Here is a 20839-nt window from a genome sequence, read left to right as displayed (position 1 = left end):
GCTACAAGACATTTAGAATAATATTTTAGTTTTTACTAACCTTTTGGTCATGAAATGCCCCCCCCCTTTTTTAGCCATTAAAGAAAAATTTATTTTAAAAAATCAGTATCTGGTGTTTCAGATACACAGGTATAAGAGAAATTCCAGAAGGCGAGAGCACCTTTTCTAGGACCCGTTCCCAGGATGGTCAATACTGATGTCGATTGCTTAGGTCTTTATTACTAAGGCTTGCATAGCTGCTATTTCGTCCGCTGACTCCCTAGAAATTTCTCCACTTGTCACATATGTAGGGAGCTGCTTTGCTTTAGATAACAAGCCCCATAAATTGAGTCAAACTGAGGAAAGCACCTGAACAGCCTCTTGGGGCCTAGATTTGTTTTTACTGCATTTGATAGCCACATGTGCAACTCCTAAGGCTCTCAGAACCACTTCCTTAAATGATGTAGTGTCTTTCTCCCAGCACTGTATTCCTTAGAGAGATACTAGAATGCTTTCGTTCAGGCTTTTCACTCTGCCCATTTCCATATACTCGATGAAATGCTCGTTATCTTCAATACTTTTTGCCTTAAGATTCGCTTCGTTTAACAGTGGCTACCCAGCTTTTTTCTTAAGTTGTTGCATGGAATGTCTTTTGAAAGCCTGCGTCGTTATATTTAAAGTGACTCAATAATGAGTAGTAGGATTGTTTATCCTGCCGACTTTTGTCTTCTCGTTGGTGTGTTGGTCTACGTGGGTATTTTTTCCACGTGGTCGGGTCCGAACCACCACCTTTCTCTGTCTTTCTGCCCGTCGTTCCTTTATTCTTCCTGTTGTCGTCTTTATTGCTTCGTTTTGGATTAATCAGATATTTTTGTTTCATTTTAACTCCTCTGTTGTTATTTAGTTATCATTTCATGTCATTTCCTAATTAGTTACATTGGAGATTGCAACAGGCTTCCCTCATTCACAATAGTATGACTCAAACGAGTGCTTTTACTCAAATGACATGGAATCCTTGTGACGCTCTAGCCCTGTACCCCCTTACCCTTTGTTCTGTGGTCGCGTTTCGCTTTGGTGGAGGCAGAGCCAGGCAGGTGTGTGGTGCACAGCGCGGTCCGGCCTCTGACTTGAGTGAGTGCTCCCAGCGCTGGCTGGGCTCCTCAGGAGAAGCCTGTGGCCCAGTGGGGGACCCAGGTGTGAGTGTGGCCTTGTGCATGTTGGACTGGGGTGTGTGTGCATGGCTATCTCCAGAAGCGCCTGGTCATGTGCCCCCCACTGCAGCGAGGGTTCGGCCAGGGCCCCAGTGGCAGGGCCGGCCCTCGGTGGTCTTTTGCCATTGTCCATGAGGAGAGCACTGCTGACAGCAGTCATGTGGCCCTCAGTGCGCTTCCTCCTCCTCTCTCTTCCAGGCGCCAACTAAGAATGACAGGAGCGCAGGTGAGCACACGGGTGGCTGCCCTGGCCGCCCGCCTAGGGGCGTGGGTGGCTTGGGCACAGGAACCAGACCTGTACCCACTGCCCTCTCCCCCAGAGGGGAAGGCCCACCGAGAGCACCGGGAAAAGCTGGAGCTGGTGGCTTCCTTCTCCTTCTTCGGCAACGTCATGTCCATGGCCAGCGTGCAGCTGGCCGGTGCCAAGCGGGATGCCCTGCTGCTGAGCTTCAAGGATGCCAAGGTGAGTGGTGGCTTGGAGCGGGGAGCAGGCGTGGGCGCCCTGGTGGGTAGAGGACAGGGTGGCGGTGGCAGATGCGGTTCCATTCTGCCATCCCCAGCTGTCGGTGGTGGAGTATGACCCGGGCACCCATGACCTGAAGACGCTATCACTGCACTACTTCGAGGAGCCGGAGCTGCGGGTAGGCCAGGCTGCGCCCCGCCCCATTGCCCCACCCTTTTCTCCTCTCTCCCTAGCCCGTCGCCCCCCCACCCCCGTTTCCCTCGGGATTGCCTACCCAACGCCCCTCCCCAGGACGGGTTCGTGCAGAACGTGCACACGCCGCGGGTACGGGTGGACCCCGACGGGCGCTGCGCGGCCATGCTCATCTACGGCACGCGGCTGGTGGTCCTGCCCTTCCGCCGGGAGAGCCTGGCCGAGGAGCACGAAGGGCTCGTGGGCGAGGGGTGAGTGCCGCAGCCGGGCGGGAGGGCAGCCCAAAACCCGGTGACCGCCCTCCGCCCGCTGAAGCCTGGTCCCGCAGGCAGAGGTCCAGCTTCCTGCCGAGCTACATCATCGACGTGCGGGCCCTGGACGAGAAGCTGCTCAACATCGTGGACCTGCAGTTCCTGCACGGCTACTACGAGCCGACCCTGCTCATCCTGTTTGAGCCCAACCAGACCTGGCCGGGGTGAGGCCTCTGCTGTGGGCTGGGGTGGATGGGCCTGCGGGGGGCAGTCTCATGGGCCACGGATGGCCCCGGCTGACCCACCCGCTGTGGTCCCAGGCGGGTGGCCGTGCGGCAGGACACATGCTCCATCGTGGCCATTTCACTGAACATCACGCAGAAGGTGCACCCCGTCATCTGGTCCCTCACCAGCCTGCCCTTCGACTGCACCCAGGCCCTCGCCGTGCCCAAGCCTATAGGTGAGGGCCGTGATGGTGGGGGATAGCGTGGAGGCCACCGAGCCCCGCCCACCAGCTGTCCTCCTCCAGGTGGGGTGGTGGTCTTTGCTGTCAACTCGCTGCTGTACCTGAACCAGAGCGTCCCCCCATATGGCGTGGCTCTCAACAGCCTCACCACGGGCACCACCGCCTTCCCCCTGCGTGAGTGTGGTGGGGCTAGGGCTGTGGGCTGGTTTGGGGGCAGGGACCGGGGAGGCTGCTGGGTCTGCCTGACATCCTCACAACAGGCACCCAGGAGGGCGTGCGGATCACCCTTGACTGCGCCCAGGCGGCCTTCATCTCCTACGACAAGATGGTTATCTCCCTCAAGGGTGGTGAGATGTGAGTTTCCCCCCAGGGTGCCCAGTGTGGTCATCCCCACCCCCGCCCGTGAGCCCTTCCATAGCTCAGCACCCCACTCCTGGCAGCTACGTGCTGACCCTCGTCACCGATGGCCTGCGCAGTGTCCGCGCCTTCCACTTTGACAAGGCTGCTGCCAGCGTCCTCACCAGCAGCGTGAGTGCGGGCTGGGCAGGTGGTCCGGGGCGGGTGGCCCTGGGCCCTAACCCCACCCTCACCACCAGCCCACCCTCAGATGGTCACCATGGAGCCCGGGTACCTGTTCCTGGGCTCTCGTCTGGGCAACTCCCTGCTCCTTAAGTACACAGAGAAGTTGCAGGAGGCCCCAGCCAGCACTGTCCGCGAGGCTGCTGACAAGGTGGGTGCCTGGGCTGTGGGGACAGTGCCCTGGCTGGCGGCCTCAGGCTGCTCACCACCCTCCTGCCTCACAGGAAGAGCCTCCCTCAAAGAAGAAGCGAGTGGACTCCACAGTGGGCTGGTCAGGTGAGGGCCGGGGACCAGGAGGGGCGGGGTGGGGCAGGATGGGGCTGGTTGACCAGGGTAGCTCCAACGGGCTCTCTGGTGCTGCAGGGGGCAAATCGGTGGCACAGGACGAGGTTGACGAGATTGAAGTGTATGGCAGCGAGGCCCAATCAGGCACACAGCTGGCCACTTACTCCTTTGAGGTGAGGTGGTGTGGAGAGGGGTCCTCACCCTGGCTGGTCTGCCCACCTGACCACTTCTGTGCCCTCAGGTATGTGACAGCATTCTCAACATTGGACCCTGTGCCAACGCTGCCATGGGCGAGCCCGCCTTCCTCTCTGAAGAGGTACTGGTTTGGGAGGTGCAGGGTGGGGGCGGGGTGGAGTGCACAGTGGGGCTCTGGCCTCATCCCAGCCTCGCACAGTTCCAGAACAGCCCAGAGCCAGACCTGGAGATCGTAATGTGCTCCGGCTATGGGAAGAACGGGGCCCTGTCAGTGCTGCAGGTGTGTGGAGGCAGGCGGGCAGGGCGGGGCCTCCAGGGGACCTGAGTGGATAGACATGCCCCATTGTCCTTCCAGAAGAGCATCCGGCCCCAGGTGGTGACAACCTTTGAACTTCCTGGCTGCTATGACATGTGGACGGTCATTGCCCCTGTGCGTAAGGAGCAGGTATGTGCGCCTGAATTGTCAAGGGGTCCCCAAGGGGCAGTGGCCTGGGGCAGCGGGGCCAGGGCAGGTGGGCGTGTAGTAAGCTTGCGGGTTGGGTGGAAGGGCGCCTGCTCTCTGAGCACCTCTGGCTGGTGGCGGGATCTCTGTTCTTCGTGCCCACACAGGAGGAGACCCCCAAGGGTGAGGCCGTGGAGCCAGAGCCCAGTGCCCCTGACGCAGATGACGACGGGCGAAGACATGGCTTCCTCATTCTGAGCCGGGAAGACTCCACTATGGTGAGGGGTTGGGGCCTGGCTGCCTGGGGCAGGGGCCTCAGTGGTCAGGGCGCCTCACCCTCCCTCGCCCACAGATCCTGCAGACGGGGCAGGAGATCATGGAGTTGGACACCAGTGGCTTTGCCACACAGGGCCCCACAGTCTTTGCTGGCAATATCGGGGACAATCGCTACATCGTGCAAGTGTCGCCGCTGGGCATCCGCCTGTTGGAAGGAGGTGGTCTGGCTGGCTGGCTGGGTGGGTGGACAGCCTGGTAGGCCATTGGGCATGGCACATGCTGACCACCCTGTGCCCGCAGTGAGCCAGCTGCACTTCATTCCTGTGGACCTGGGCTCCCCCATTGTGCAGTGTGCTGTCGCCGATCCTTATGTGGTCATCATGAGTGCTGAGGGCCACATCACCATGTTCGTGCTCAAGAATGACTCGTACGGGGGCCGCCACCACCGCTTGGCACTGCACAAGCCCCCGCTGCACCACGTAGGGCCCCCTCCCCACCTGGGCCACCTGTTTACCCCCCACCCCACCCCTGCTGAGCTGCCCCTCCCCCCGCAGCAGTCCAAGGTGATCGCGCTGTGCGTGTACCGAGACATCAGCGGCATGTTCACCACGGAGAGCCGCCTGGGCGGGGCCCGCGATGAGCTGGGGGGCCGCAGTGGCTCAGAGGCTGAGGGTCCAGGCTCAGAGACCAGGTGCCTGGGGGGCTGGGGAGCTGGGGAGCTGGGGAGCTGGGGCTGCGGTCCCTGCAGGGCGGCTACTGATAACGCATGTGCCCGGCAGCCCCACAGTGGACGAGGAAGAGGAGATGCTGTACGGGGACTCAGGCCCCCTGGGCCCCGGCAGGGAGGAGGCACGCAGGGGCAGCCAGCCGCCCGCAGCCCGGGACCCCAGCCCCTGCCGGGCGGAGCCCACACACTGGTGCCTGCTAGTGCGGGAGAACGGAGCCATGGAGGTGGGTTCCATAGCGCCTCGCCCTACCCCCCACCCAACAGCGCGGCACCCCGCTGACCACTGCTGCCCACAGATCTACCAGCTCCCCGACTGGAGGCTGGTGTTCCTGGTGAAGAACTTCCCGGTGGGGCAGAGGGTCCTGGTGGACAGCTCCTTCGGTCAGCCCACCACGCAGGCTGAGGCCCGCAAGGAGGAGGCCACGCGCCAGGGAGAGCTGCCGCTCGTCAAGGAGGTGCTGCTGGTGGCACTGGGGAGCCGGCAGAGCAGGCCCTACCTGCTGGTGAGCACAGGCCCCTGGCTGCCGCCCTTCCCCCGCCCCGGCGTGCGCCCCGACTCCAGCGACCCAATGCCCTCCCCAGGTGCACGTGGACCAAGAGCTGCTCGTCTACGAGGCCTTCCCCCACGACTCACAGCTCGGCCAGGGAAACCTCAAAGTCCGCTTCAAGAAGGTGCGCTGGTGCCCAGCGGGGGGTGGGCCAGCATGGGCGGGGCTGGGCCTCACGGTGCACCCCCACCAGGTCCCCCACAACATCAACTTCCGAGAGAAGAAGCCCAGGCCGTCCAAGAAGAAGGCAGAGGGTGGCGCCGAGGAGGGGCCCGGGGCCCGGGGGCGCGTGGCCCGCTTCCGCTACTTCGAGGACATTTATGGTTACTCGGGGGTAGGCAGGGGCCTTGGGAAAGCGGCGGGTGGGCAGGGGCTCGGCTCAGCGATCTCCTCACAGTGCTCTCTGCAGGTGTTCATCTGTGGCCCCTCACCCCACTGGCTCCTCGTGACCGGCCGGGGGGCCCTGCGGCTGCACCCCATGGGCATCGATGGCCCCATCGACTCCTTTGCCCCATTCCACAATGTCAACTGCCCACGCGGCTTCCTGTACTTCAACAGACAGGTAGGGGACTGGCCGGTGCTTCCCCACCGCTCCTGGGCCAGCTTCTGCCACCACACACCGATGCTGCCCAGGGCAGGAAGCGAGGCCGCTGGCGGCTGCAGACAAGGCAGCCCGAGGATGGTGGGGCCAAGGCCAAAGTGAAACTGGGCTTAATGATGGTAATGATGGCAAGGTTTGGAGGCCGGGGGTCAGGGGTGGAGACTGTAGTCCACAAGGGCACCTGTCTGGGTGGCCGGGGTCCAGTCAGTGCTCTGGCCTTAGGAGTCGTGTGACTGTGGGTGAAGTGCTCACCTTTTGTGGGCCTCACTTTTTTCATTGGTGTCACCAAAATGGTAGCACTGACCCCCCGCCAGGGCCACTCTGAGGTCTCAGCGATGGTGCTGAGCTTGCCAGGACTGTGGGTGAGGGAAGAGGGGACGGGACCCTGGCAGGTGCTCCCTCGCCCGTCAGCAGAAATCAGTGTGGGCAACGTGACCACCCTTTGCCTCCAGACCCTCTGGCTCAGCCCTCCCTTCTCTGGCCCAGACCACAGCTGTGGCAAGCATCCCACCCTGGGTGAGCCTGAGAAGGGACAGAAAGCCAAAGCCTCTCACCCACCCCTCTCCAGCAGATCTGAGGGCTGGCTCCAGGGAGCCCTTTGAGGCCTGGGGTCGCCTCTCATTGTCAGCAGCACCAGGCCTTGCTGACCCCTGTGTCCTCCAGGGAGAGCTGAGGATCAGCGTCCTGCCTGCCTACTTGTCCTACGATGCCCCATGGCCTGTCAGGAAGATCCCGCTGCGCTGCACGGCTCACTATGTGGCCTACCATGTGGAGTCTAAGGTCTGAACCCCCTTTGAGGCCAGGGACATTCTGGGCCTGGCCTGTGGCACGTGACGCCTTCTCCTTCCCCAGGTGTATGCTGTCGCCACGAGTACCAACACGCCATGCACCCGCATCCCACGCATGACGGGCGAGGAGAAGGAGTTTGAGACCATTGAGAGAGGTGGGAGACGCCCTGGCCTGGGCCTGCTCTCAGGGCTGCACCCCCCTGACCACCTCCGCTATCTCTGCAGATGACCGGTACATCCACCCCCAGCAAGAGGCCTTTTCCATCCAGCTCATCTCTCCGGTCAGCTGGGAGGCCATCCCCAACGCCAGGTGAAGCTGGGCCCAGCTGGGTAGGGGTTGGTGGCCGGCCTGGGACTATGTCCTGACCTAGTCTCCCGTAGGATTGAGCTGGAGGAGTGGGAGCATGTGACGTGCATGAAGACGGTGTCACTGCGCAGCGAGGAGACCGTGTCAGGCCTCAAGGGCTACGTGGCCGCTGGCACCTGCCTCATGCAGGGGGAGGAGGTCACCTGCCGTGGGCGGGTAAGCAGGGTGTGGGGGTGGGGTGGGCAGGGCCGGCCCTGGCAGCCTGTGCCGTTCCCACATCACCCAGCACGCTCCCCACACGCAGATTCTGATCATGGACGTGATCGAAGTGGTGCCTGAGCCTGGCCAGCCCCTGACCAAGAACAAGTTCAAGGTCTTGTATGAAAAGGAGCAGAAGGGGCCCGTGACCGCCTTGTGCCACTGCAACGGCCACCTTGTTTCAGCCATCGGCCAGAAGGTGGGCCCCTCTCCAGCCTGCCCACCTGCCCTGCATCGGCCCATGCCCACCCACCAGCTGCCACCTCTCCCGTCCACAGATCTTTCTATGGAGCCTGCGCGCCAGCGAGCTGACAGGCATGGCCTTCATCGACACCCAGCTCTACATCCACCAGATGATCAGCGTCAAGAACTTCATCCTGGCCGCGGATGTCATGAAGAGCATCTCGCTGCTACGCTACCAGGAGGAGAGCAAGACTCTGAGCCTCGTGTCCCGGGTACATGTGGGACTGGGCACTGTACATTGGGGGGTCACTGGCCCCAGGCAGACCCTGATGTCCCTCCCCTCCCTATCCCTAGGACGCCAAGCCCCTAGAAGTGTACAGCGTGGATTTTATGGTGGATAATGCCCAGCTGGGCTTCCTGGGTGAGTACAGGGCCTGGAGGCCAGAGTCTCTAAGACCTCGGGAGTGGCCAGGGCTAACTCTGGGCTTTGTTCCCAGTGTCTGACCGTGACCGCAACCTGATGGTATACATGTATCTGCCGGAAGGTAAGTGTTCCCTCTACCCTTCTGCTGGGCACGGGCAGGGCTGGACCGGCCACAACCTGAGGTCCCTCTGGCACAGCCAAAGAGAGCTTCGGGGGCATGCGGCTGCTGCGCCGGGCAGACTTCCATGTGGGAGCCCACGTGAACACCTTCTGGAGGACCCCGTGCCGGGGGGCTGCCGAGGGGCCCAGTAAGAAGTCGGTCGTGTGGGAAAACAAGCACATCACGTGGTTTGGTGAGCACCGGGGCAGGGTGGGGGCAGGTGTGTCGCGTCAGCCGGGCTCAACACTGTGCCCCTTGCAGCCACACTGGACGGGGGCATCGGGCTGCTGCTGCCCATGCAGGAGAAGACCTACAGACGGCTGCTGATGCTGCAGAACGCGCTGACCACCATGCTGCCCCACCACGCCGGCCTCAACCCTCGTGCCTTCCGGTGAGTGTGCTGCTGCCCGCCAGGTCTGTGCTGACACCCCACCAGCTTGGCACCACCCCACCGTCTCCCTTCCTTCCCAGGATGCTGCACGTAGACCGGCGCACCCTGCAGAATGCCGTGAGAAACGTCCTGGATGGGGAGCTGCTCAACCGCTACCTGTACCTGAGCACCATGGAGCGGGGCGAGCTGGCCAAGAAGATTGGCACCACACCTGACATCGTAAGTGACCGGCTCACCTCTGTGCACCCCCGCCCCTCTCCGCCTGCCCTCACCCACCTCTCTCCCCGCAGATCCTGGACGACCTGTTAGAGACGGACCGTGTCACTGCTCACTTCTAGATCCCTGGACACTACTGTGACCCCTGTGCCTTGCCCGACCCCCTTTTGTACAACCCAACCCACTTTTGTACAAAACACAAGGAAAAAGCATTGTTTGATTTGAGAAGAGCGTGTGGTCATTGCCCGACCTCCTGGCCCCAGCCGTGGTCAGAGCCCCTGGGCGTCCCCCACCCTAGGCCCCAGCTGCTCCGGTGCCCCAGGTCTTGGGGTCTCCACACCTCAGCCCTGGCCAGCTCCGTCGACCCGAGGTGAGGCCAGCACTGCTAGCCCCGGGCGAGCTCTGCAGTCCTGCCACCAGGACCCTAGGTCTCCAGGTACTCAGACAGCCCCTCAGTGCTGGGCATGAGGCCCAGACGGACCAGCATGCGGACCAGGAGGGCGGTGAGCCGCATAGACAGGGTCTCCAGCCTGGGTAGGTGGGCCAAGGGGTCGCAGGTTGGTGGGGAGCAGGCCCTGGCTGCCCACCTGCCAGGCCCCTCCTGTCTACTCACCTCAGGGCTACTTCGAACTTGAATGTCTCCCAGATGACCCTGATTTGGCGCAGGAGGCTGGCTCCGTAGACGCTCGGAGCACCCACCAGGCGGCTCCAGCCTCTGACCGCACTGCCGGAGAGGTGGTCAGCCAGGCCCGTGCCACTCACCCCCCTGCCCAGGCACCCCGCCAGCACCCACCTCTTGGCCATGAGGAAGTACCGGTCCACAGGGGCGCCGAGGGAGGTGTTGATGGAGCGCACCGTGTTGATGTTGCGCAGCACGAGCAGCAGGGGCCGTGGCAGGGCCTTGAGCACGGCCATGATGCCCGCGAAGTGTTCCCGCGCCATGGCTTGCATGTAGGCCGCCTCCTTGCGGCTCAGCCGGTGGGAGCGCCACAGCTGCCCCAGGCGTACGGGCCTCTGCATCAGCATCTCGGAGAACAGGAAGTAGTCTGGGGCGGGGGGGGGCTGAGCCAGACTGTGCACCCTGCACGCCCACACACCCTGGCCTCACCTTGCACCCCGAGTGCAGCTGCATGTGCTTTCATTGCGGCGTCGTCCCTCAGTATGATGGCCCGCCACAGCTGGCACAGGGCTGACCGGTCCCTGGGGGCCCAGAGTGAGTCTGGAGCACCAGGACGGGAAAGGCCAGGCCCCGGGGCCAGGACCCCACCCCTGCTTACTTCTCATCCAGGAACTGGTAGAGCCCGTGGTCCAGCAGCACCAGCTGTGCCTTCCCATCCTGGCCTTTCCGCACCAGAACTAGGCACATAGCACACTGGTCCGTGCCACGCCCTGCAGTGTGAGCCACGCCCACCCTCAGCCCTGGGGCTTTTCCTACCATTGCCGGGGTGGGGATCGGAGTGGATGAAGCCTGTGTAAAATATCTGCTCAGCAAAAGCATGGATGAGCTTCTCTGCTATCTGGGGAGAGAACAGAACCGTGCCGGCATCACCCCGTGCTCACACAGGCATCCCCTCAGGTGTGGGCGTGGCAGGCACAGCCCTCCCACGCCCTGTGCATGCAGCACTCACGTCCTGCACGGCCAGCCCCATGGACCTGATGGCTTCCACGTCGTTGACCTTGCAGCCCTCACAGAACTCGGCCGTCAGTACACGCTGAGAGAGAGCGAGGCTGAGCTCAGCAGGCCCGTGCACCCCCACCCCCGGAGGGGACCCAGCCCACCTTGCTGGACGTGTCCCAGTACACGCGGGGGACCACGATGTAGTGGAAGTGCTGCAGGTCCCGTGCACAGCGCTCGGCGTTCCGGCCCTCGTTCTCGAAGTCCAGCTCCTGGGCGAGGGTGCCCTTCAGGTCCTGGGGACCACATGGGTGGTTGGAGGTCCAGGTCAGGGACAGTGTACTGAAATGAGCAGGGCTCGCCTCCCCAGCCGGCCTGCTGGCAGCGGTTACCTGCAGCACCCAGCTGAAGCCGAAGCTGGGGTGCATGAACTCCACCAGCCTGAGCAGTAGCTCCAGTGTGTGGATGTCCCCATGGAAGCGGTCCCGCAGGTCGATGTACTGCACCTGCGTGGCCGAGGGTACAGGGAGGGCTGCTGCAGCCTCCGCCCTGGCCCGCAGCCGCCACCCCACAAGGCAGGCCCCACGCACCTTCACGGCTACGGCGGTGCCGTCGTGCAGCCGGGCACGGTGCACCTGGGCTAGGCTGGCGGCGGCAATTGGCTGGTAGTCAAATTCCTGGAAGAGCTTGTGGGGTGGGGCATGGAAGTCCTCAAGGAACAGCTGGTCCACCTGGCAGGAGAGTGTTCTTAGAGCAGTGGGCGGGGGCTGCAGCCAGAGCTCCCACCCCCAGCCTCTATGCCCAAGGGCAGGGCCCACCTCCTGGAAGCCAGACTTGAGGGCCTTGTCTTCGAGCACGCGCAGCGTCCGGATGTACTCAGGGGGCAGCAGGTGGTTGAAGGAGCACAGCCCCTGGCCCAGCTTCACATAGAGGCCCCCATTGCTGATGGCCCCGGCCAGTAGGGCATCGGCCGCCCGCTGGTGACACGCAGACATCACTTCCGAGTACCTCGGGCTGTTCTGACCACAGGCATGGCGGGATGGGGGCAGGCAGGCACCTCAGTGCCCCCAGCACCTGCCTCCTCTGGGGCGCCCCGCACTCCCACATGTCCAAACGGGCCAGCTGCAGCCCAGGACGCACGACAAACCTCTTCCACTCCTCGCAGCATGACGTTTGTGCACCACCAGTAGTCCAGGGAGATCTGCAGGCCGACGCACAGGGACCTGCCAGCAGAGGCCGCCCTCAGCCCCAGCAGGCCAGCCTGAGACCCCCGAGCCCTGCACAGCCCCACCCTTCACGCCCAGCACTAGGAGGGGCTCGGCGGACTCGGGCATTGCCACAGACCAGTCTCAGCTCCTGGTCTGAGTCCACGCTGCCCTTGGTCTCTGACCGCCAACAGGCGCCTAGGACAGGTGGGGCTGAGGGCTGGGTGTGGCCTTGGCCCCTAACCACCGGCTGTGGTTCTTTCTTCGATCTTTCAGCACTCATTGTTAAAGAAAATCCAGTCGAGAGCGGGCACAGCCGTGACGGCTGGCAAGCTGGCTGCTGCTGGCCCTGTGGGCATGGCTCACCTGCAGCACGCCCGCAAGGCCTGCCCTGCAGGCCTCGGTTGCCTCAGAGGGAGGACAGCTGCCTCCTACCTGCTGAAGCGGCCGATGCCATCTGCCACGAGCCGCATCTTCCTCCTGTCCTGTGGCTCCGCCGTGAAGTAGCGGACTCCGAGGAGCAGGGGCACCCCCACCGCCGTGGCGGAGAGCACCTTCTTCCACAGGGGCTGGGGTCTCAAGGCCCTGGCGGGAGAGGTGTGCAGTGGGGTTACTTCCTGCCTGTCTGCCCTCCCTATGCAGCCTGTGCTCTGCCCCGTCCAGCCCACATGGCGCTCATGGCCAGAGCCAGGCCCACCCCATGGCCACTTCAGCTGTGCCTAGGACCTCTGCAGGTGACATCGGTCTCAGTCACCTATGTGGTCACCAGAGTGCTCTGACCACTGCATCCCTGACCTGCCTGACCCCACAGATGCCCCGGATGTCAGGGGATGGGGAAAGCAGCTCCTTAGCTCCATGGAAAGCCGCTCATGGGGCCAGGGCCATCTGTACCACGGTTCCAACACCATCCACCCCACTGGTGACCCACCTGGACTCCAGGTGTCAAGACGGCAGAGCCCAGGCCAGACATGCAGGTAACACATGCCAGATGTGGAGTGCAAGACCAGGAGCCCAGCGGTAGCCAGACCCAGACAGAGCCCTAGTGCCCAGGCCCGTGTCTGCCTGCGGTCCCCACGCCGCTGCTCCACCAGGCCCGGGGCATTCGAGTCACCTGCCTTCCGCCCCCCTCCCGCCCGTCCTGCCCACTGGCTCAGTCTCTTGCTGACCCGGACTTGTCTGGGCCCTGACCTCCTCCATCTGAGCCCATCACTCTGGCTGCTGTCAGGGACCCGTCCCTGGAACTCCAGTCCCAGGTCAGGACCCTGGCAGTCATGGATCCCAGCCTGCCATTCCCAGGAGCAAATACCCAGGGGTCGGGGAACAGAGAAGATCTAGCCCCAGGCCCACAAGAGAGCTTGCCCAACACTGCCTGGCAAGAGGCACAAGCCTTGGAGGTGACAGCTGCTGCAGAGGACGTACCCCTGTGCAGGTGGGACCCTGAGGCCTCTCCTGAGCAAGGAAGCTGGGGACAGCCAGAACTTCGGCTTGAGCTGCAGCAGAGCGGAGTTGAAGTGGCAAAGTTGTGACTGCAAAGTGAGCAAAGAGTACAGGGTCACAGAAGGCAGCAGCAGGCCTGGCACTTGCACAGGCACGGACCTGAGGACAAGCTGTGCCCCTCCACTCAAACGTCATCAAAGCATGCCAGTGCTTCCTGGCCTGCGTGCCTGACTTGGGAATGCAGGCAGCTCCATCTGCAGGAGCAAAGCTGCCGTCCAGGTGTCACGCGAAAGGGGACTGCTACACGCAGCCTGCGGCAGGGTTTCTGCCTCAGTGCGCCACTCTGTCAGGCGGGTAGAACCAGACTCGGAAGCACGGACCTGCCTCGGAAATCAACGAGGCATAAGACCCTTCCTCCTACTGAGAGCCCAGAGGTGCAGACCCGAGGAGGGCGGGGAAGGCCAAGCGGACGGCAGCCAGCAGGGCACGTGGGGCAGCAGGGGCCAGGGGCTCCCTTGCACTCACTGGCAACCTTGGTCTTCCCATCTTATCTGAATTATGGGTCTTAAGAGGTCCTCCATCCCAAATTCCCCAGCTGCAAACTCCGTTTTTAGGGAAAAGCCTTGTGTGTAGTGAGTCACAGCCCGCAGCAGATGCTGACATTATCACCGTGAACACTGGGCCAAACGAGGAACCGAGTTCCCCGTCACTTCCGGCCGAAGCGTGGCCCTGAGGATGGTTCCAAGGACCACTGATTAACACAAAGTCAAAGGGGAGGGCCATGACCCACTGTCCCATGAGGACGAGACCGACAAAAAACTCAGCAAGGCCATATATCGCCAGTACAGATCCTCCGGGAGACCCCGCAGGCCCGCCAGGGGGCTGCCATGGGGGTCCAGAGCCCTTAGGCCTTCTGTGTGAGGGCAGCACAGTTTGACCTGGCCACACGGCAGCACACATTCTCATGCCAGGCCACAGAGAAGGCGCAGAGAGCGGGCACCTGCAGGACATCAGGGCCTGCAGGATGGCTGGGTCCAGGCTGGGATCCCAGCCACCTCCCACCTGACATCAGACGGGGGTTTGTGACAAGCAGGTGTGCCAGAGGGTAAGCCCTGCCTGCCCACAGGCACCTGTGCCCATGCTCGACCCAGGCCCCTCCCTGTATTCCTCACTTGATCCGACATGTTCCAGTGTACACCCAGCACACCCTGCCCTGAGGACCAGCCTGCCGACCATGTGGCCCTGTGTGTGACCGGGGGCCATAGGCAGACATAGAGGCACGGGGCTGCTGGGAGAGCACCAGGTGCGAGGGAGGGAGAGGCCCTGCAGGCTGGCAGTGAGTGGGACTTGAGTGTAGACACTGGAGGCCCTTTCCAGGCAGTGGACATGGTATCAGCAAAGGCCTTCAGAAGCCGGGAGAGTTCAGGGTGACCCTGGGGAGACAGGCCTGTGTGGCTGGAAAGCCTGCCGAGGTAAGCGGAGGCTGCCCCAAAGGAAAAGGGTGGGAGCCGAGTGAGCGGAGGGAGCCAGGCAAGTGTCCCCAGGGCCCTTGCTGGGGTTTTCATGCAGGAAGGGGACGATGTCCTGGGGAAGTCAGCCCTGTGGGAGGCGGGGGCAAGTGTCCAGTCAGAGGGGCTGGAGCCCAGGCAGGGCCGTGGCCCGGGAAGGGCTGCTGGGAGGTGAAACCTAGAGGATTCAGGCCACGAGGGCCGAGGCTGGCATCTGGGGACCAGGGAATGCCACAACGCCACTCTGCCTGGTGAGGGCTCTGCTGTGATTCTGACCTTGGCTGGATCACAGCCACTGAGTTAGAACAGACAACAGCTGCCAGCCACCATGCTCAACAGTCGTCATCACTGACCCTGAGTAAACCCCAGCAAGCAGGCCAGCGGCAGGCGTCAGGGAGACCTTCTCTCCACAGCAGCCTGGCCTCTGGGAAGTTACTAGGGTCTGTAAGTTGGGGCTGCTGCAGCCGGGCACAGCCACTCACCAAGTCTCTTCCCTTGTGCCAACGCTTGTGGTTTGTCATAACATAATAGCAGGTTATGGGGGAAAAAAGTGAGAGGGCTTTGTGGTTTCGGAGGCCGGACAGGCGCTGAGTGCGGAGCATCGCTAACCCCTGACCTCAGCCTGGAAGACAAAACGGCATGGACAGGAGCCACTGAGGGACTGCAGGCGCCTCGCTTTTCCGCGTGGCAGATGGCACTTTCACAAACCGGAGGTTTGTGGCAACCCAGCACGGAGCAAGTCTGTCGGCACCATTTTTCCCACAGCCTCGGGATGATTAGCCTTTTTTAGCAATAAAGAAATTGAGGCGTGTACTTCGTTTTTTAGATGTGATGCTGTCTGTTGCACAGTTAGCAGACCAGAGTGGTGTCAGTGTGACTCTTATGTGCACTGGGAGACCAGAGTTTGGCGACTGGTTTTGTCCTGACACTCGCTGTACTGCAGTGGTCCAGGACGGGGCCTATGGCGCCTCCAGGGTTTGCCTGTGCTGTCGGTATTTGAGGCATGATGAGGTTGCCGTGGTTACGTAAGAATGTCCTCGTCCAGGGTGTGCACACTGAAGTGTTTGGAGGTTATGTGTCAAGATGTCTGTGACCTACTATCAAATGGTCCAATGACAACAAAACATATTCTCAAATAGCAACAGAAACGACGGCAGGATGTTAGTAACGGCAGACCTAGGCATTGGGTGTCTGGGTACTTAGCTATCTGTCGGCCTGTCCCTCCCTGTTTTCATGATCACAGGAGCGAAGCATCTGCCATCTTACTTAAAGTCGCAACTGGGAAGGTGGTGTTTCGGAGCCAGGGCAGGGTCCCCACCTGGATGATTCTGTACTGGGACTTCGGGCACTGTCTGAGGATTTTCACGACTTGGGGGAAGGGCTGCTCCTGGCATCGAGTGAGTGGCAGCCTGGCCCCAGCTGAGATGCTGGCAGCGCCGAGGCTGAGCAGTTGAGCAGCGGGGGCAGACCCAGGACCCAGACTTGGGGCTGGAAGTGGAATCCGGGCTCCAGCACTTACCAGCCATGCGGCAAGGGGGAGCTGCTTCCCGCCCTGTGCCTCGGTCCCGTCCGCACAGCTGTGACCAACGCACTATTCAAGTGCAGGTCAAGCAAAGCCCTGGGAGCAGCACCTGGCCCCCACAGCGCTGTGGGCCTGTGTGCGAGCAGACGCTCTTGCTGAGGTCACCTTGGGGTCAAGGAGCCTCCAGCCTCTCCCAGGCCCTCCTCACTGCGCCAAGCCACCTGCTAGTCCCCAGTGCCCTTACCTTCCTCCCAGCAACCCTGCCTCCACCCACCTAAGAAAAAGAAGTACACACTTGCTGAGCTGAGCTGACCTATTTGTTAAGATCGCGTCCCACTGCTTTTTCAGAAGGAAAAAAGGAGTTGGGTTTGCCCAGAAAAGGGACTATTTCCAGCACGTGAAAAGCTTGGAGATGGGTTATACACAGACTACGAAGAGGTGCCGACAAAGGGTGGCAGAGTGGCGTCTGCCACCAAGTCCCGGTGTGGTCACTGATTCAGAAGCTGCACCACAGAGGACAAAGAAGCAACATGGCCTAAGCCGGCAGACTGGGACCATCCTGGGACGCGCGCGATCAGAGGCCCAGGGCTGTGGTAGCCGATGTGCCAATGAAGGGGAGGAACCCAATTCGGAAGCTGTGAGTGACACGCCAAAGCGAGGCCAGCGAGGAAGGCAACACACCAAGCCCAGGCCCAGCTGCCCCCAGCCACGCAGCCCCCAGCTGCCCCTGGGAGGGCCGAGCACGAGGGGCCGCACTCGTGCTCTGGGCAGACTGCAGGGGAGAAGGCCCTCAGTCCTCCAGGGAGGGGCACACAGTGAGGGCACCCCCAGAAGTGTGCACAGCCCCCTGCCAGGCACCAGCCGGACAATGGCGACTTAGGGTTTCTGGCGACCCCAGTGAAAGCTCGCAGGGCGTACAGATGGTGCACAGCTCAAAGCAGACGTACGTGCTGATGACGTGTCTCGGAGCAGGCGAAACCCACTACTCGCCCAGCTCTACCCCAAGCAGACAGGTTTACTTTGCACACCTCACATCTTCACCCTGAGCCAGGTGACCCTCCTCCGACAGCTTCCGTCTCTGAACAGGTGGTGATAGTGTCCACCTTGCAAAGTTGGAAAGGTGAGAGAGGTGGAAATAACGCACCTGTCCTCAGGCCTGGCACTTAACAGGCGCTCAGCAAGAGGTGGCGGTCACTACAGCAGGGCCTCCTGGCAGAACCGGCAGCTGACCCCCAGCCGACCTGCTTCCTCAGCTGACACCCTCCCCATTCCCAAGCCAGCCTGCAGCAAAGTCCTCCAGCGTGTAGGTCCTGACAGCCAGAGGGAGCACGTTGTCCCCAAGAGTTGTTAACACACAAGGGTTTGGTGGGGAAAAGTCAAGTCACCTAACCTACAAATAACTTTAAACATCATTTTGATATTAAAACATACAGTTCTTTCACACAAAAAAAGAATGCTATATTTGAATTATTTCACACTAAAACATGAGGCCTAGCGCCCCCAGCCTCTGAACGCATGGCCAACCAGTGCCAAATGCTCCTGCACAGAGGCCCCGGCCCCATCCCCAGGGACCACCACACCGCGCAAGCTCTCCCTGCGCTCACCCCTCTTCACTCCTCTGCAATTCACCCCCCAGCACTGACTCCTCGCATACGCCCCGTGACAAAGATGCCCATGGCAGACGCCAGGTAGCCCACGCCGACGCGAAGACAGGTCCAGCCCGTTCTCCAGCCTGCTGTGCTTCCTAGAATGCCCCTAATCCCTGCACCTGGGAGTTACCTGTCCCACTGTCCTCATCACACAGGGGTGACTGGAAGCTTAGTCTGTCTCCCCACCAGACTGAACAGGGCCCACCTCAGTCACCTCTACTTCTAGGAGCTGGTGCAGAAACCCCATGGATGCTTGCTGAACTGAGGTCAACGGTGCTCAGCACAGAGCGGGCCAGAACCCCACGCGGCCCAAGCAAACATGCTCGCTAGAAAATGGTGGAAGGCCACAGACCAGCCAGAGACAGCAGTAGCCTGGCCCTGGACTGAACTTCAAGGACAAGGCCTCGTGCTGATAATTCCACAGCCCCCACCGGGGCCCACAGGCTCCTTCCAGCTTGGGACACCCAGTGCTTCTCAAACCACCCCGCCACACAAGGAGGTCACGCGGCTACAAATGTGGAGCAAAGCCCGTAGCCAGCCTTCCAGGAAACAGTCTGGGCCACCCCCGGCGCAACACACGTAACCTGCACCCAGGCCGAGCTCCAGAGCGGTCCCCAGGACACCTTCCCACACAGCAGTGCCTCTCACCAAGAGCGGGGCACGCCCCAGCTTGCCTGGACAGTGCGAGCTTACACCTGCTCGGACAAGCTGGGCTTCCTCCTCGCCAGCGTCATGCTTTCCCAGGTTGTGTGCCCAGTGTGTCTGCAGAAACCGAGGGCCCATCCAAGTCGGGTAACAACCTGTGAAGCAGCCAAAAGAGCCGAGGAGCAGCACGCAGACAGACACTGCCAAGCTCACAAACTTCATGTGTGCGTTAACACAAAGCCATGAGCGTGTGTGGTCACGTGTTAGGCACCAACTGACTTGTCTGTTTTTCTAATGCCCAGTAGATTAGAGACAGCAGATTAGAAAGGAGACAAGAGGCCACTGCAGGTAGGCCAGCCCACAGCAGTGAGTGACCTGAGTCTCCTGATGATGCCTGTAACAGAAAACCTACAGAGAGCTGATGACAGCAGCGTCCGCAGCCTCATGCACCCCCGCAGGTGAGGGAGGCAAGGCACAGTAATGTCCGCATAGTTACAGGTGACAGCCTGGGAACCTGGGCCCAGGACAGGTGGCCTGGAGGACTGTGAATGTCCTGCCTTTTCTCTTACCAGCGTCTATGACCCTCTCAGCACTGGTCAGGACTCAGAAGCCTACTGGGCCCCACTCCACTTGGTGGTTGTAAGCAGCTCCCAGCCAAGGGCTAAAACCTGCCCATCCACGCCCCAGTCTGGAGGATCAAGTGACCTGACTAGGCTAAGAAGCTTCTGAAACTATAAAGTGCTATCTATACTAAAGGCCAACTCAGTGTGTCTCTGCCTGACTCTAAGCCTGCTTCATCGCCTCAGCCCATAAACACTCCTAGGTAACGGAGTAGCTCACCGCAAGTCGCTAACATCTACGAGGCTGGGCTTACTGGAAAAGTATCAGCTCCACGGAAAGCCCCTACTTGAGAACTTTGGTGAGCCCCCTCATCCTCTTTAGCTGTGAACCACAGGGGAGGGGGCTAGACCTTCAGGAGGGTGTGGGTAAGGTTCTTGTCAGTCCCTAGGGGCACCTGGCTGGAGAGGTGCTGATCCCAACTGCAGATGGGAGGCCCAACCAAGAGACGGAGCAGACAGTCGGCCGCCATTCTGAGTCAGAAGAAGCCAGAGTTGGGCGCAGCCTGCGGCCAGGCATCTGGGGAGGCCCCACGAGCAGGGAGAGCCCACCCTGCGCCCACGAGATGGCCGCCCCCTTAGCCCCCAAGGTCCCCTTGTCACACAGAAGCAGGCCCAGGGGTTAGCTCAGGATGATCTAGGGTGGGTGGGCGACTGGGGGAAAGGGTTCTCAGGGGAGCAGGTAAAAAGAAAAGGCAGCCGGGGGCTGCAGCCTGGGTCTGGCCGAGTCTGAGGCAGTGAGGGGTCTAAGGTAGACGCGGGGCGAAGAGGAACGGGGACCGAGCTCTGCAGCGCAGGAAGCCCGCGCCGCCGGTCAGCAGTGGCCTCGGGAAGGGTGTTTGGGGAGGGGTGCCCATGGGGGCTGACCGTAAGGGGGAATAAGGGGGAGGGCTCCCGAGAGTCTGTCTCCGAGACGAGGCTCCAGCGCAGCGACTCTGCCGCGGAGGGGACGCGAGGTCTTGGGGCCGCGCTGGGAGGGAGCCTCGCTGGTGGGCGCGCCCGCGTCTCCCCAGCCGGGGCTGCAGCTTCGGGGGTCTGGAGACAGCGCGCCCGATTGCTAGAAAGGACTCCAGCAGGAGCCCTGATGGTCGCAGCGGGAGGGGAGGGTCTCGGGGTGACAGGGTCCCTGGGGGGGTGTCGGAGTCAGAGAGTCCCTGACAGGGCCTCAGACGAGGCGTCTCTGGGTGTGCAAGGCCTCGGGCCCAGACAGGCCCGGACGGGCGGCTGGCGGGGGCCGGGGGACGGCGCGGGACCGTGCCGGGCGGGGGCTCACCGGTCGCCACATGTTCCGGACCGCCGCTCCGCTCCCGCTCGGCGCCGGCTCGCGTCGCCCCGCCCAGCAGGCCCTGCGGGAGGGGGCTCAGTGCGCACGCGCGCCCCGCCCCGGAGGCGGTGGGCGGGGACTGGAGCCACGCCCCGGGCAGGCGGTGGCGGCGCAGCGCCCCCTGGCGGTCCTCCGCGGCCTAGCTTCAGGTCTGAGGGCTGCTGGAGCCGCTTGGGCAGACACGCCACCCGTCACCGGTCCGTTCCCCCTGTCGCTCCAGGAGGCCGTCTCCCACCCAGACGGAAGGTGAGGCTCGGAGACGTCGACTCACTCGCTCCACAGGAGCTTCCAGTGATACAGATGAGCACCTGCTGTGCGCCGGGCGGCCTGGAAGGCGGCGGGTCTGTAACCACGCAGGGAGCCGTGAGCACAGAG

At 62.1% G+C, this 20839-nt stretch overlaps 2 protein-coding genes across 8 annotated transcripts in view; one reads left to right on the top strand and one right to left on the bottom strand.

Moving 5' to 3' along the window:
* Positions 1–9167, top strand: part of CPSF1 (cleavage and polyadenylation specific factor 1) — a 12683-nt gene extending 3516 nt beyond the window's left edge. The window contains exons 2-37 of the mRNA XM_039846119.1: positions 1389–1416; positions 1511–1653; positions 1751–1831; positions 1945–2096; positions 2174–2320; positions 2417–2556; positions 2626–2736; positions 2823–2916; positions 3003–3090; positions 3170–3292; positions 3366–3417; positions 3505–3599; positions 3668–3742; positions 3821–3901; positions 3977–4066; positions 4231–4341; positions 4416–4557; positions 4640–4818; positions 4894–5030; positions 5119–5290; positions 5363–5569; positions 5649–5738; positions 5808–5948; positions 6024–6176; positions 6879–6995; positions 7068–7158; positions 7229–7313; positions 7385–7526; positions 7615–7767; positions 7847–8023; positions 8106–8172; positions 8249–8296; positions 8373–8528; positions 8597–8726; positions 8807–8945; positions 9017–9167. Of these exons, the coding sequence (XP_039702053.1) occupies positions 1389–1416; positions 1511–1653; positions 1751–1831; positions 1945–2096; positions 2174–2320; positions 2417–2556; positions 2626–2736; positions 2823–2916; positions 3003–3090; positions 3170–3292; positions 3366–3417; positions 3505–3599; positions 3668–3742; positions 3821–3901; positions 3977–4066; positions 4231–4341; positions 4416–4557; positions 4640–4818; positions 4894–5030; positions 5119–5290; positions 5363–5569; positions 5649–5738; positions 5808–5948; positions 6024–6176; positions 6879–6995; positions 7068–7158; positions 7229–7313; positions 7385–7526; positions 7615–7767; positions 7847–8023; positions 8106–8172; positions 8249–8296; positions 8373–8528; positions 8597–8726; positions 8807–8945; positions 9017–9064 (4185 nt within the window). The 3' untranslated portion in view covers positions 9065–9167. The remainder of the gene's footprint in view (positions 1–1388; positions 1417–1510; positions 1654–1750; positions 1832–1944; positions 2097–2173; positions 2321–2416; positions 2557–2625; positions 2737–2822; positions 2917–3002; positions 3091–3169; positions 3293–3365; positions 3418–3504; positions 3600–3667; positions 3743–3820; positions 3902–3976; positions 4067–4230; positions 4342–4415; positions 4558–4639; positions 4819–4893; positions 5031–5118; positions 5291–5362; positions 5570–5648; positions 5739–5807; positions 5949–6023; positions 6177–6878; positions 6996–7067; positions 7159–7228; positions 7314–7384; positions 7527–7614; positions 7768–7846; positions 8024–8105; positions 8173–8248; positions 8297–8372; positions 8529–8596; positions 8727–8806; positions 8946–9016) is intronic.
* ADCK5 (aarF domain containing kinase 5) lies at positions 9158–20494 on the bottom strand. Of its 7 annotated transcripts, none has more exons than XM_039846123.1 (15): positions 20414–20494; positions 13182–13288; positions 12198–12347; positions 11705–11780; positions 11376–11576; positions 11148–11288; positions 10950–11063; positions 10722–10853; positions 10571–10654; positions 10378–10459; positions 10220–10298; positions 10051–10161; positions 9736–9988; positions 9556–9666; positions 9158–9472 (listed from the first exon to the last, which is right to left on the bottom strand). In XM_039846123.1, the coding sequence occupies exons 1-15, from the start codon at positions 20423–20425 to the stop codon at positions 9395–9397; spliced, it is 1731 nt and encodes a 576-aa protein (XP_039702057.1). In that variant the 5' UTR covers positions 20426–20494; the 3' UTR covers positions 9158–9394. The 7 variants fall into 7 exon arrangements, with proteins under 7 accessions (XP_039702057.1, XP_039702059.1, XP_039702056.1 ...); XM_039846125.1 differs by having other exon boundaries at positions 9757–9988; XM_039846122.1 differs by having other exon boundaries at positions 10051–10142.
* Between the last annotated feature and the right edge of the window lie 345 nt (positions 20495–20839).

This window comes from Pteropus medius, unplaced genomic scaffold (assembly GCF_902729225.1).
Source record: "Pteropus medius unplaced genomic scaffold, Ma_sr-lr_union100, whole genome shotgun sequence".
Taxonomy (NCBI): domain Eukaryota; kingdom Metazoa; phylum Chordata; class Mammalia; order Chiroptera; family Pteropodidae; genus Pteropus; species Pteropus medius.
Note: the sequence above shows the minus strand (reverse complement) of the source record. Positions and strands in the feature narration are given on the sequence as shown.

What these genes read in the sequence shown, in the direction of transcription:
- ADCK5 (XM_039846122.1), bottom strand. An exon ending in TCAAGTCTGGCTTCCAGGAG is followed by an intron (nt 11,289 to 11,375) that starts GTGGGCCCTGCC and finishes CTCTCCTGCCAG; the next exon opens with GTGGACCAGCTGTTCCTTGA. An exon ending in CGATCCCCACCCCGGCAATG is followed by an intron (nt 10,299 to 10,377) that starts GTAGGAAAAGCC and finishes CTATGTGCCTAG; the next exon opens with TTCTGGTGCGGAAAGGCCAG.